This window comes from Amblyomma maculatum, chromosome 7, assembly GCF_055883805.1.
Source record: "Amblyomma maculatum isolate TAMU_Amacu chromosome 7, ASM5588380v1, whole genome shotgun sequence".
Lineage (NCBI taxonomy): Eukaryota > Metazoa > Arthropoda > Arachnida > Ixodida > Ixodidae > Amblyomma > Amblyomma maculatum.
This window is the reverse complement of record NC_139350.1, coordinates 83,075,763-83,091,321: the sequence shown is the minus strand read 5'-3', so window position 1 is coordinate 83,091,321 and position 15,559 is coordinate 83,075,763. Positions and strand designations below refer to the sequence as shown.

At 46.3% G+C, this 15,559-nt stretch overlaps 1 protein-coding gene across 1 annotated transcript in view; it reads left to right on the top strand.

The window, feature by feature from the left end:
- Positions 1 to 12,138, top strand: part of LOC146183765 (uncharacterized) — a 50,679-nt gene extending 38,541 nt beyond the window's left edge. The window contains exon 5 of the mRNA XM_084609190.1: positions 11,556 to 12,138. Within this exon, the coding sequence (XP_084465316.1) occupies positions 11,556 to 11,699 (144 nt within the window). The 3' untranslated portion in view covers positions 11,700 to 12,138. The remainder of the gene's footprint in view (positions 1 to 11,555) is intronic.
- The last annotated feature ends 3,421 nt before the right edge of the window (positions 12,139 to 15,559 follow it).

Sequence of the window (15,559 nt, the reverse complement as noted above, 5' to 3'; positions counted from 1 at the left end):
CCGTTGAAAAGTTACTTCGTTCTTTTAGCTGCCGCCGTTGTGCGCAGGTGAAAAGAAAAGCCTTGTGAATTGCCCCAACGGCTGGATTAGTCCGAGTGATTACGTACTGGCGTCCACCCTGACGGAGATCCTGGTAGGTGAGCTTTCGGTCCAGCAAACGAAACAAACATGGAGCGGATGATGCCGCAGCCACGGCGGCAGTTACGCGCTCTGGTTGGCGTGAGCATTGATTACGCGTCCGCCGGGGCATAGGAGATGCCGTGTGGACAGCGATAGTTCAAACAGAATGTGGTCTAAGGCCACCAGTCTCTTCCCTATACAATAACAAGCGAGAACACACAGTGAAATGCTTGGTGTACTACATATGTGTGTTTGTCTTTTTTTTTTCTTTCACGGCTGGTTAATAGGAAAGCCTGAAGTGGGACCAGAAAACTGAGGATTGGCGATAGAACACAAACAAAACAAGATAATTAACATTGTCAGCACGATTAGGTATACTTTGCTGCCAATGATATCGTGAGAACTTGCCATTTGTAAAGAAAATATTTCTTTGAATTCACTGAATATGTATTTCGAACATGCCAACGTGAGAACACTGCGATGGCTAGGAGGCATGAATGAGTTTTGAAATGTGCCTGCCGCACAACTTTCCGGCGTGCAATGTCTTCATGACCTAAAAACGAGAGTGCACAAGGCGCACGCGTGGGCCATATAACCCACATAAACTAACGCGGCCGCGTGTACCGGTGAACTCTGCGATGAAAAAGTTCGCAATAATTGCGAACGTTCAAAGAACCGTAAGCGCCAATAGCGTTTACTTAGACACGACATCAACGGATTGAGTCGTTACCGGGTCGAAAACCGTTTAGTTTTTATATAAACGCCTTGGTTTGGGTAAACGAGCTTGAGGAGTCGAGGTGTGTAAACTACGCAGCAAGGACTGAGTTGGCTCGCTCGATTCCGCTGCAGGAAGCATGTAAATGCTGTTGAGTTGAGTATGGGCACAGTGGGAGAGAACAGTGGGGGTGAAACTCGGGACAAAGCGCTGGGTACAAACACACATCGGGCGCACCGTCTGCTAGTTCTTCGTCTCGACTCGAGGCGCCGCCGTAATCTCCGCTAGGTGGGTCGCGTTTATGTAAACCCGATAGGGTGAGTCTATTTAACTCAATCTCTCATTTCGGCCCCCGCGGTCGGGTCCATTAAACAGGCCTAAAAATCCGAGAGCACTGATTAATATACATGGCGGAAATGTGAAAACTTAAGCGTTGACGCTGCACACGGTGCATCACATTCTCATTATCATCTACTAAATATAAAGTCATTATCATCGCTGTCATCATTGTCAATATCATTAATTGTAGCGCCATTGTCATCGCTATTATTATGCTCACGGCAGACAAGCAGATGTATGATAGGATGCTCCCTCAAAAAAGGACATTTTTGCCTACAATGGAAGCTTCTGAGGTTCCATGTGATCTTTTTGTGCTCATGGGAGTGTCCTGTGGTAGAGCTGCATGACAGATCGCCACGCAGAGCCGCCGCGTTCATTGAAGCCTCTGCTCAAAGAACAGTGTGCTATGGTGTGTGGGGTATGTATGTCTCCTGTAATTTTACCGTGTGGACAAAGTGAGAGCTCGATGCTTGTGCGACTGAGTATGACAGGTTGCGGGATGCGACCTGGTTAAATTGGGCTTGAAGTACTTTCATGCAATAAAGAAAAAAATATCGGGCGTGGCGCAGTTGGTTGAAGCGCTCGGTTGAGGATCCGAGGGATGGCGGTTCGATTCCAGGGAGAGGACTTTTCTGATGACGTCATCATGACGTCATTTTATTGACTGTGTCAGTGTGACTATACTGACGCAGACAGTACGAGCCATTAGGGGCTTTTGCCTTAATATATAGCTAGCAACTTATCGCAACCTCCGTATCCTTTCCTTTGTGACGCTTGAGATTATGCGTCGTATCACAAAAAAACGAAACAGTGCGTGATTGATGGACTTAAAGCTTGTTTAAAAAAGATCAACCGGCGTGCGACATCAATAACACGTGAACATAATAAACCTTACAGGGCCACTGAAGTGCAATGGCAAGGCTATAACTACATTGACAGGCTAGCATCGCTGATGGGAAATTTGTCCCTGATACTAAAAATACACCGTTGATAAGACAGAAAATTTAGCTCCAACTTCATGTATCAAAAAGTGAAATACTCAAGGCGCTATTTCTTGCGGGTTCCTGTTGTTGCTGGCCAAGATTAGCCCTTGGCTTTGGTCGCTTTCTCCTGCAGTGTTGCTCCGTCGGGAATGCGCAAGTGTCATAGGGGAACCGGTTGCATCTTATCCCAGTCTGTAACTTCATCATCATCATCAGCCTGACTATATCCACTGCAGGGCGAAGGCATTTCCCATATTTCTCCAATTAACCCGGTTCTGTGCTAGCTGCATCCACTTTACCCCCGCGAACTTTACCTCATCCGCCCACCAAATTTTCTGCCGCCCCCTGCTACGCTTTCCTTCCCTTGAAATCCAGTTTGTTACCCTAAGCGACCATCGGTTATCCTCTCTTCGCACTACATGTTCTGCCCATGCCCATTTCTTCTTCTTGATTTCCGCTAGAATGCCAGTAACTTGAGTCAATTCTCTGACCCACTCAGCACGCTTCCTATCGCTTAATGTTACCCCTACTATGTTTCGTTCCGTAGCCCTCTGCGTTGCCCTCAACTTAAGTAGAACCCTCTTGATTAGCCTCCACGGTTCAATCCCACAGGTGAGTACAGGTAAGATGCAACTGTTGTATACTTTCCTCTTGAGCAATACCGGTAAGCAGTTAGTCATAATCTGCGAGTGCTTAACAAATGCGCTCCATTCCAATCGTATTCTTCTTGTTATTTCCTTTTCATGGCCCGGATCTGCGGTTGCTACCTGTCCTAAGTAGACATATTTGCCTACTACTTCCAGTGCTTCGCTACCTAACGTAAACTGCTGTTCCTTCCCGAGGCGGTTGAACATTACCTTAGTCTTCTGCATATTGATCTTCATGCCTACCTTTCTACTTTTCATGTCTAGGTCACCAATTATTCTTTGTGGTTAATCTCCTGAGTTATTTAGCAAGGCAGTGTCATCAGCAAATTGCAGATTACTGAGGTATTCTCCACCTACCCTTATCCCTAACTGCTCCCATTCCAAGTCTCTAAATACTTCCTCTAAACAAGCTGTGAATAGTACTGGGGAGATTGTGTCTCCTTGCCTAACACCTTTCTTTATGGGAATTTTGTTACTTTCTTTATGCAGAACTATGGTTGCTGTGCAGCCACTATATATATATATCTTCCAGTACTTTCACGCACGGCTCGTCTAACCCCTGATTTCGCAATGCCTGCATCACCGCCGAGGTTTCAACTGAGTAAAATGCTTTTTCGTAATCAATGAATGCTATGTGTAAGGGCTGGTTATATTCCGAGCATTTTCGATCACCTGGTTGATGGTATGGATATGATCGATAGTAGAGTATCGTTTCCGAAATCCTGCTTGATCCATTGCTTGATTGCAGTCTAAGGTTGTCCCGAGTCTTTTAGCAATTACCTTAGTAAATACCTTATGCGTAACAGACAGTAAGCTGATTGGTCTGTAATTTTTTAGGGTCCTTAGCGTCTCCTTTCTTATGAATGAGGATAATGTTATAAATGAGGAATACGGTATGAAGTCAATTTCATTTTAGCCTCCCCGTTAGGACTTTTCCATGTCTATTTCCGGTTCTTCCGCTTGCTGAAGAAGGTATTCAATTTTCTTGAGTTATTACGCTCTGCAAACTCAACTAGTAGCTCACCCCTGCAATTTCTAGAACCGTCATAGTCACCTACTGCCGGGTCTCCTGCCTGCTTTTTCCCCACATTGGCATTGAAGTCGCCCATTAGTACAGTATACTGCGTCTTTACTTTTCGCATAGCCGATTCTACATCTTCGTAGAAGCTTTCAACTGCCTGGTCATCTTAACTACATGTACGTGCATAGGCCTGTACAACTTTCAGTTTATACCGCTTATTAAGCCTAACTACGATGCCTGCCACCCTCTCATTATTACTATAGAATTAATCTATATTACCCGCTATATACTTATTGACAAGGAAACCCACTCCTAGTTCGCGCCTCTCCGGTAAACCTCGATAGCACAATACATGTCCATCATTCAGTACAGTATATGCCTCATTCGGCCTCCTAACCTCACGAAACCCTATGCTATCCCACCCATTTCATACTCTCTAGTTCCTCTAACAGCACTGCAAAACTAGCTTCACTAGCTAGGGTTCTAGCGTTCAACGTTGCCAGGGTCAGTTTTCAATGGCGGCCTGTCCAGCGGAGCCAGGAATTCTTAGCACCCCCTGCAGAGTCACAGGTCTGACCGTCGCCGTGGTCAGTTGTTCCGCAGCCGCTGGTGACTGAGGGCCGGAGTTTGAAAGTACTAATCATGGGAGGTTGCGGTCAACTACTTCTGTAATTTGTAACTTAACGGTTAACAACGGTTAACACACGTTTCTTGTAAAAAAAAAAAAATCACAGCCTCTAAAAATGGGCTCAGGACGAGGATCGAGTTACAATAACCTATTACCGGTGCTACATAAAATCCCGAACAGCTACATTTCTCGAGCAATTCATGTTTATAGGCACAGCAGCAGTTCATATCTAGAAAGAAAATTTTTGTCATCAGCGAGCTTTAAGACTCTGGGCCCTATCGGTTATTCATTTTCAGAAAAAGAACGCTAGCAGAAGACTGACCAGGAAGAGGACACACGCATATATGCTCTTTGAACAGGGTATGTTGCTGGGCGAGTTGGTTATTCATTGTCAGAGAAAGAACGCTAGCAGACGACGGACCAGGAAGAGGAGCGCATATGTGTGTATCCTCCTCTTCCTTGTCCGTCGTCTGCTAGCGTTCTTTCTCTGACAATGAATAACCAACTCGCCCAGCAACATACCCTATCGGTTAGGGGGATATAGGGGAATAACTGGGTGTGAGTGCGCATGGCCAGAATTAAAGGTGTACCCCTCAACCTTTCAGAGTAACGTTTTGCTTATGGGTACTCGCATCCCGCTATCCTTTTAACAGATAGTCTCCCTATTCTAAATCTTGGACATGCACACCGAGAAAGACAAAAAAAAAAAAACGGGAACAAATGTTAAACCTCAGCAACACTGACCACAATAAAAAATAGTAAACACCAATGAATATTACGTCAAGCGCTGTGCAAGCAGCTGCAGTATTACCGTTCGAAACTTCCGAAAACAGTGCACTAACTTCCCGGCTAAGAACTTACAAGACCGACGTAGGCGTCTTGTACCTCGTTGTATAAATACGAATCTTTTTGCAAGGACAGGCGCATTTCAACATGACATCTTTGATTGTGATGGACTTGCTCTCACACATTACTCATGAAAAACTTGTCAGATGAGGTTATGCAGCAGACGCTGAGAGGCTGTATTTTTTTACAATTTTATTTCGCGATTCTGGACTTGCACGTTCTTGTATCCGCTTTGAAGGTGCTGGCTTCGCAACCAGGGTAGGTTTTTCACTCCTTTTCTTGGCTTTAGGCACTAACGCGTGCTATCGCTGTTAAATTGACTGGACACAAGCGAAGAACAAATCACATGCTCACTGTGCTGTGTACATCTCTTAAAATCAACAAAACCACATTCAAAGACTCGCGGTGAACTAATTCGTTGATCTCACAGTCCACACTCAGTGAGGTATGCTTGACGGCGAATCAAGCAATGCAGAAGTCGGTACTTGACCTCCTGAGACGTTCACGTGAGCACAGAACACTGATTTAGCGATAGTAAGACGCACTGCTGGTGGGTTACGCCTGACTGCGAAGGAACTCTGAGCTTCTGAGCACGCGAGCATTTACGCATGCAACGATATGCGATCTAGCCGGAGATATGTCAACCGCCGTCGTCATCGCAGCCGCCACCGCGTCAGAATAATTTCCAGCAGGGTCCAGGCTAGCTGCCCTGCAGTACTGACGTGACGCATGCATAGTACTTTTGCTCTCACTGGCCGGGGAACCGGAGTATTTCCTAGAAAGGACGCTATAGGTCCATTTTGATGCAGAGGGGTTTCGGAATATTATTTTGATTTCCTCCTTACTGCTCAAAAGGAAAACAAAAAAATTCGGAGCACTGTTGAATCCACATGGCTGAAATGCGAAAATCTGAGCGTTACTGGTGCACGCTGTGCATCACGTTTGCTCCCAATTAACTAAATGCACAGTCATTATCTTCGCTAATGTCATCATCACTAATTGCAGCGTCGTTGTCATCTCTACTGTTATACTCACTGTAGACAAGGAGATTATGATGTGCATTTCACGATGTCGCAGTTGGTTAAAGCGCTCGGCTGGGGATCCAATTGATAGAGGTTCGATTCTGTGGAGACGGGGCTTATTTCTCTCATCCTCATGATTGACTGGCCGAAGGCATCATTAGGTGATGACGTCACAATTTCTTACTATCCCGCGGAATCTCATAAAATGCGGCACTTTTTGTGGCCTGACGAACAGGTTCATAGCCGCGAGTATATGAGGCAATCCCGAAAACAGTGCACGAACTTTCCCACTAAGAACTGACAAGCACGACGTACGCTTCTTGTACCTCGTTGTATAAATACGAATCTTTTTACAAGGACAGGCGCGTACAAACATGCCCTCTTTGAAAGTTCCGGACCTTCACATTCAAAGACGCGCGGTGCACTAATTCGTCGATCGCGCAGTTCACACTCAGTGAGTTATGCCTGACGGCGAATGAAGCAATGCACAAGTCGGTACCTGGCCTCCTGAGAAAATGCACAATGGCTTCCACCTTAAATAAAAGAAACAAACATTGTAAGTGCTTCGAAGAGACGCTGTACACCGGTTTCTAAGTTTGCCATTTCTTTAAATATCCCAGGACATCTCAGACACGTATACAGTTCGGAAATATGGGGGAAAAAGTTAGCAGGTTTAAGCATGATTGAACCAGTGTTGCGCGAAATCGTTACAGCGCTCCGTTTAACACGCTTTTTATGACTGCCTTTAGCCTTGCTGCCTGTTTTTCTGGTGTTAAAGGAGCTCGTACCATCTGTCTAGTACGTCAGGATGCTGTCAGCTACTGATGTTTCACGAGCAGCAAATAGAACGCAAGGGGGCCGCTAAGATGGCTCGGCAGCGGCTGAAATTTCCGTTACTATAAATATCAGCGAGGCGCCTGGGGTCTGTTACTATAGTAACAAGGGAGGAGATTTACATCCTAGTTGCTATGGCAATGGCTCCGCCGGCCGAGCGCCAATCGCACATAAGATGACTTTGCGGAGTGACATGACTATCTCCTCAATGTTTTCCAGAATATCAGGTGTCTGCGTTGAGACCGAAAAACTACGGTCATGGCTTGGGCTTGGGTAGGTTGTAGCTGGCGGCTGAAGTCGCCGGGCATTTACTGGTAGTCTAGTTGTGTACAACCACAGTACATGAGCGAATAGGCAGGAGCTGCCAACTCTGGCTTCTGAATATAAAGGTGAGGGGAGATGGTTTATGGTTTATGTGGTTTAACGTTACAAAGCGACTGAGGTTATGAGAGACGTCGCAGTGGAGGGCTCCGGAAACTTCGCCACCTGGGGTTCTTTAACGTACACTGACATCGCACAGCACACGGGCGCCTTTCTTTTCGCCTCCATCGAAAAGCGGCCGCAGCGGCCGGGATTCGTTCCCGCATCCTTGGGTTCAGTAGTCGAGCGCCGCAACTACTGAACCACCACGGCTGGAAGGTGAAGGAAATCGAGCCTTGTAAACCACTGCGTTCAGAGTTGGACATGCTGTCCCTTGACTACGTAGGGGCGTAAAAACGGATTCGTTAAGCGGAGTTCGATATGAGATGTGGTCTTTTGCACAATATAGTAGCTCACGACTATATGCTAAAAATTACGTGGTAAATGGTATAGATAGAAATTACGGTATTACTGTTTAAGCCAGCTGCGATGTGCATGTACGCGAGCGAGAATCCACTAAGGAAGCCGGGAGTCGTTAACGTGGTCATGTCACACACGTAAAGATGGAGCTCAAACATTAGCCGTCGCTGCGCCAGCAATCTACCGCGGGTGACCGTCTGATTCCCAGAAAGCCAGGCTGTTACGCAGGTCGCCGACTCTCTAGGGATGGCTACGGGAGGATAAGCTATACCGAGGGCAACCATTTCGGTTAGACGGTGCCATTCCGCTTCTGGTGACAGTGCGTCCTGCGTCAGGCGACCTTCTTGTCATTTGAGCCGTACATTGGCACGTTCTGTTGTCAGTTCCTGGAGCACAGACAGCGGGTAGGTGTGAGTTGTTCGTGTGCGTACTGCCAACGAGTCCTCACAGGCATCTAGAGCTGCCCACCGCACTCACTAAACATTTACCTGCTATCGTCACTGCTGCGCATTCGTATCAGCTAGCCGCGAGGTCACGCTGCCAGATGGGTGGATTTCTTAGTCCAAAAGCGAAAGAGGAAAACTACTTGTCTGAAGTGCCAGGGAGCTAATTGTTGCGACATGGGCCGCAAAAGCCCTTAGCCGTGGCCAGTGGCGTTGTCGAAAGTCGCAGCATATGATACCGCGCTTCTCGTTAGGACTTCATCTATCTCCGGTCTCACCAAATCAAATGACATTTGACGCCCCTTTTCAGACTTGACATCGTATGTTCACTATAAATAGCGAAATCAAGTTAGAATCGAATTTTTGCAATTGGGATGCTTTGTTAGGTCGCTTACTTTTTAATTCAAAAAGTGCGCGCATGTGGCACCCTGGTCTCCTAAGTATGCCCTTGTCTGTCTGTGCGCCGCTGCGTAGAAGAAATTTGAGGCCGTTTTTAATGTTATTTATAGTGTCACGTGGTGGTGACAAGGTCGATGACACAAACGAAGAGTCGGTGATTGCACTGAAAAAAACTCTATTGGGCTGACTTGCGCCCGCAAAATAACTAAGCAACTTGGCGGCGGCGATAGTAACAAACGTGCTCGTCGATCATCGAACAAAGAATGCACGTCGCACTCGTCAACGCTCAATTTAGAGGCTGCTCAGAACAATCTAGATAACGTCGCGAACTGCTAGTAGCACAACCTGGAACATTTTAGAAACATACGCGAGTGACTGGAATCTTCGAGACAGATCTCGGCGCATCTTTTGCGACAAAGAAAATGATAACGCGTTGTATCGCGACAACGAGCATGAACAAACACGGGATACAGAATTGATAAGCGCGCCAGAATAGCAAATAGTTTTGAAGGTTTCGCGGCATTACTCCCCCCTTAAAACAACATCGCCTCCATGCTCCAAAATAAACAAAGTAACTTAAATAGGAACATTACACAGTTTAAACACCACGGATTTATTAACGCGCGTAATAAGGCTTCAGACGAACAACATGTACAATTTCTGAGCGTGCGCGTTGCCGTTGTGATGCTGACGTTCCGTCGGGAATGACTTCATAGTCCAGTGGCCCGACGCGGCGAATGATTTTGTACGGCCCAAAGTATCGACGCAACTTTTCGCTTAGTCCGCGACGGCGAATTGGTGTCCAAACCCACACTTGGTCTCCTGGATTGTACTCTGCGTGGCGTCGTCGTAAGTTGTATCGTCGGCTGTCGGTGCGCTGTCGGTCTTTAATACGCAGCCGTGCGAGTCGTCGGGCTTCCTCTGCACGCTGCAGGTAGGCGGCGACGTCAAGGTTGTCCTCGTTGGTTACGTGCGGCAGCATTGCGTCGAGCGTCGTCGTGGGCTCCCTGCCGTACACAAGCGTGAACGGAGTCGCTCTGGTCGTCTCCTGGACGGCGGTATTATAAGCGAAGATGACGTAGGGTAGAATGGCGTCCCATGTCTTGTGCTCAGCGTCGACGTACATTGCGATTATATCCGCAATAGTTTTGTTGAGACGCTCCGTAAGTCCATTTGTCTGAGGATGGTACGCAGTAGTTCGTCGATGACTTGGACTGTATTCTAGGATGGCTTGCGTCAGCTCAGCCGTAAGTGCCGTTCCACTGCCCGTGATGAGGACTTCTGGGGCGCCGTGTCGCAAGAGAAGTTATTCGACAAAAAACTGCGACTTCTGCCTCAGTACCATTAGGCAGTGCTTTTGCTTCGGCGTATCGGGTAAGGTAGTCGGTGGCCACGATGATCAACTTATTACCCGCAGATGAAAGTGGAAAGGGGTCGAGAAGATCCATCCCAATTTGTCGAAAGGGCAGGGTTGGGGGCGGTATCGGATTCAGTAGCCCAGCTGGCCTGATCGGCGGCGTCTTGCGTCGCTGGCACTCACGGCACGTTTTTACGTAATGGACAACGTCGGCAGGCAGTCGCGGCCAGTAGTACAGTCGAGCGTGATTTGAATGTTATCGCGCGAGCGTCGACCAGCCTAGCACTCCAGGCACCTGACGGCCGGGTTTGGAACAAGAAAAATTATCATTTCGCACTCTTCTCTCCCTCGTTCGCTGTTCCATACAACCATCACCCCCGCGACAAACTCACCGCCCTTTCTCTCTATTTTAAGCTTTCTAATTGTTGCGATAAAGAGTCCAATTTCAGATAATACCGAAGAATACGTCTTGCGCACAACGGTCACTGCCTGTTCGCAGAACCAAAAGAAGAAAAAAAGAAAGTGACGTCCCTGCAGGGAGTGACGGCTGCTGAAGGAACAGCAAAAAGAGTGAGGGAAGCTGGTCTAATACCTCCCTCGCCTCGGCAGAGAATTCTTGGCCATGGCGCTGTTCATGTTCCCGGTCGACGCTCGCGCGATAACCTTCAAATCGCGCTCGACTGTACTTCTCCCGGATTAGATGCAACGTGCGCGCAAACCGAGGTGCCCTGCTGTTGTCTTCTCGTCAAACTTTGAAGACCACCTAAAACGACTGCAGACAGTGGTGGAAGCCATCAAGTCATCAGGACTAACACTATTGCTTGTTGGCATTGCTCTTCACGCCAGTTTGCTGTAACAATAAACATTTCAAATCTCGAAGACCTTATTTGGCAGAGAGAACCACGTTGAGAGTCTTCATGGCTTCCCTATCGCCTAACGCCATGGTATGAAGTTTATTTTCCGTCGCATCACTTTTTCAAGCTACTGGTGTAAGAAATCCCCGAGAGGCTCGTTTTAGGAGCTTCGAAGCAATTTTGGTCTGAAATGTGTCGTGGACGTGTGAGATCATTCGCTCAATGCAAGCAGTGGTTTCTTTAGCAGCTGCCTTTCGTACCGGGAGAAGTGCATGCATTCTCGACTGACGGCAGAGGGCGCCATGTACCGGTGCGGAATAAAGTAAATGGAGCATGCTATTTTTAAAATGTTTGACGCATAACGTAATTGAAACCGGCAGTCGTGGTATGTGCAGACCGGTGGTAGTCGCCTGTGCCCTTTCACATAGAAAAAAATATTTTTTTAGGTGTAGTGCAGGAAATGTGATTTTAATTTGAACGAAAAAGCGTGTTCTGTTTACTTATGGTCGTACATGTACGTGCACCGCCTTGTTCCGGACCGGGAGCCCAGATATGAAATCTTTGCAGGGTGCCTTCGTGTTCTTCGCGTTCACGCGGCTCGCCCTCCGGCACCGGCTTGCCTCCTGGTTTCAAGCAGGCCGCAGCAAGGAGTCCTCCTCCCGGCGAGCCATAATATCTGCGCCCACCACAGTCACTGTGCGTTCGCTGTAACGGCACATTTTAATGTAATATTGCGATGGTTATTAAGCACATCGAATTCAAACCAAATAATTTTTATCGCTTTTAGGCATTTTACCGCTTGAACTGCAGCGAAGCGTCGTTCACTGCCTGACTCTGTTAAACACCCTCAAATATAATTTCCTCGTGGATGCGTTTAGTCAGATTCCTTGAGAGGAGGAATATATTGTACTTATGTGTGCGTCAAATTACACAACAGCACAAGAATGTATAACGAAAAACGTCCACGGCGACTTGCAAAATAACCGTCCCAGGTGAAAGAACATGAGAGCCTCTCTTAACATGTAGTACATAAATGGCTATTGTGTACGCTCAGAGGCTCGAACAGGTTGTAGACGCGGAAGCTGTGTGTAGTGCAAATAATAAATCCCTAGTCATGAAGTTTTGTCTGCTGTGAAATCTACTGCAGGCCGTCAACACCCAACTACCAGCGGCGTAAATCCATGTAGATTTAATTTCAGGGGTGAGGGGGAGGGGTACACGTTGCTTGCCGTGGCGTCAATTTGGATATATCATTTTATGATATAGTGTTGCAGATGAGATACGTTAAGTTACGAGATAATGATTTTTAGGATTGCGATGGTTTTAACGAAGTTTTGCTAGCCTGTCATTTATAAAATTCAAGAAAGTGTCGCTCAAGCATTTAACGAAAAGTACTCAGTAAGGTAAGGTTAACCTTACCGAGTAGTTTTCGTTGAATGCCGTATGGCTAGCCGATGGTCGCTTAGGTTAACAAACCAGATTCCAAGGGAAGTAAAACGCAACAGAGGGCGACAGAAAGTTAGGTGGGCGGATATGTTAAGAAGTTCGCAAGGGTCAAGTGATGCAGCTAGCACAGAACCGGGTTAAGTGGAGAAATATGGGAGAGGCCTTCGCCCTGCAGTGGGTATAGTCAGGCTGATGACTTTGTAAGGTGGCTCTCTCGTTCAAACAAAGTGACTAAATAAACTCCTGACCCAGCAGGCTTTCCAACGCTTACACACACATTGCGTGAGGCTTTGCGTAACTGCTCGGTAATTAACTTTTCACGATGCCCAAAAACCAAATCATCACTAATGCAAGGACAAACATTTTAATGAATTCAGCCAGGTGAATAGTGCCTCTAACTTCTTGGTGAACCTGTGCCACTACCATCTCTATTGAAAAATATATATGGGACTTATTCATACCGGGTTATTGGATATGGGAGTGGCGGGTTATAGGGGTTGTAGAATGTGTTCAGTGGTCCTCGTTCTGGGGAAAATGCGGATCGAGGATGAAAGGACGTTCAGATAAACAAAATGATGTAGGTAAAACAAAAAATTCGTTATTGCTTAGAAGTTCTACTTAATTTAAGGACAACCCTGAGGGCTATGGAACGAAAAATGGTAGGGGTAACATTAAGAGATAGGAAGCGTGATGAGTGGGTCAGAGAAATAACTCAAGTTACCGACATTCTAGTGGAAATAAGAAGAAATGGGCATGGGCAGGACATGTAGTGCGAAGAGAGGGTAACCGATGGTCGCTTAGGGTAACAATCTGGAGTTAGGTGGGCGGATGAGGTTAAGAAGTTCGCAGGGGTCAAGTGGATACAGCTAGCATAGAACCGGGTTAAGTGGAGAAATATGGGAGAGGCCTTCACCCTGCAGTGGATATAGTCAGGCTGATGATGATGATGATGATGATGATGATAGAAGTACTTCGAGCACTTTAACCAGGTCGCATTCCACAACCTGCCAATACACCGTTACACCAGCATCGAGCTCTCTCACTTTGATCACACATCAAAATTCCGGGAGACATATACATGCGTCAAGTAAATGTAACCAGGCAGGAGGTCGATCCTGCGCAGCATATACCCCCCCCCCCCCCCCGCACCAGAGCACATTGTTCTCTGAACAGAGACTTCGATAAACGTGGTGGCTGTGCGTGGCGATCGGTTATGTGGCTCTTCCACAGGCACTCAGCCGTTGCTTAGCTGCACAACAGTAAACACCTAAAAGGCAGGCAAAGATGTACACCGTGTCAACAGCGGAAATCAGTTAGGTTGAAAGGCATTTCCTTCATAAATGTCCTTCAGTTGTAGTATCAGTCTGTTGAAATAGGTGTAATAACAGGATCAGTGTTGCGATCGAACATGCGTGTCTTCCACAAGCTATAAGTCCTGTAAGGAAAAACATGTCATATGGTTCGTAATTAGATTGTGTAACAGCAATATACCGCACACTACGAATTTAGAACAAAGTGTTTCTTTAGAGGTTTTTGCAGCACGTCCCAAAAGAGAATTGAGTCTTTGCAACTAATGAAACAGTGCTCAATTGTTTCAGGCACATCAGACTGCTGTTTACAGAAGATACAAAAATATTTTTCCTATGGAGCCATGTGTTAACAGGTAGAGCTTCAGTGTGTAAATTAAAGAATAATGTTTTCGTGCGAGGAAAAATCTACATTTTACGCATCCTCTTTAGCACATCATGACCCTTAAGACCAAAATTTAAAGAACGATACAGTGGTGGTGGAAAAAGCATTGCTATCAATTCCTTGTATAGACTCTTGCGCAAAACAGAATGAATATAAGTACTCATTCGAAAACCATACTGTCAAAAACCGCACTGAAGCCTAAACTTCCTTTATGAATCTTAGTAACTGTGGGCAGTCAGTAAAATCTGAAGAAATCACTACGTTGGGAATAAAATTATGAAATTAACTTGCAGGAGTGATCTAATAGTCGGATGCGAACAATCACGAAAAAGAAGAAACAGGCAATTAACTGCCTCACCGCGCCCCCCTGCCCAAACAGGTCTGAATTTGTTATCACGACGAATCGGTTCAAAATGTGGTGACCAAATAAACGTCGCAAATGTTCGATGAAAACGCTAGATGTAATGTCTAGCACAGTGGAGGACCTGAAGCACGTAATAAAATTTTGTCGCCAGAAACATGTTGCAGGCTTCAGCCCGACCAAAGATTGAAAGCCGATAGGGAAAAAATGTATTAGCATAACGCTGGACGATTGAAACTGCTTTTTCTAGTAATTTGCACTTGACCTAATTGCATGCAATGGAACGCCTAGATATTTAGGGGGCACGCATGACCATTACACTCTGCATATAGACCGGTGTTGAGCCCCACGAACCAAACCAAAAGCCATTACTCTTAGAGTGATTGATCTGAGCACCAGAAGCAATGCCAAATTGTTCTCTGCTTGATATAACTTTTTCTATGCTTGGTTTGTCAATGCAGAAAAACACGAGATCACTCGCATATGCAAGCACTTTTACCTCATTTCCAAGGAGAGAGACTCCATAGATACTACTATTATGTAAAGCGCTGAGACAAAGTGACTCCAAGTAAAGAGCAAAAAGCAGCCGAGACATCAGACAGCCTCGCTTCCCAGACGAGTTGATTGATACGGGGCTTGATAGGTGGCCATTTACAATCAGGTGAGTCGAACAATTCCTATAGCAAAGTTGCACCCCGTTCAGTACTACAGAACCAACATTCGCTCGCTCCAGAAGAGAAAACAGGTATGACGAACTCTATCAAATGCTTTTGCGAGGTCGACCTGAAGTAAAACAACCGGATCATGAGAGCAGGAACACGATTCGAGGATTGTGCGCGCAATCTGCGTTACTTTGAATGGCACGGCCCCTTAAGCCGCACGTTTGATGAGGGCCAATGAGAACCGACATTGCCAACTGTAGGCGATTTGATAAAATTTTGGCAAAAATCTTGTAATCCACATTTGTAAGTGTGATTGGTCTATAGCCTTCCACTGAGCGTAATTCCGGAGTACTGATGAAGAAATATTACACTACACTACGGTGACCGATGCTGGCTGTGCTTATATTTGT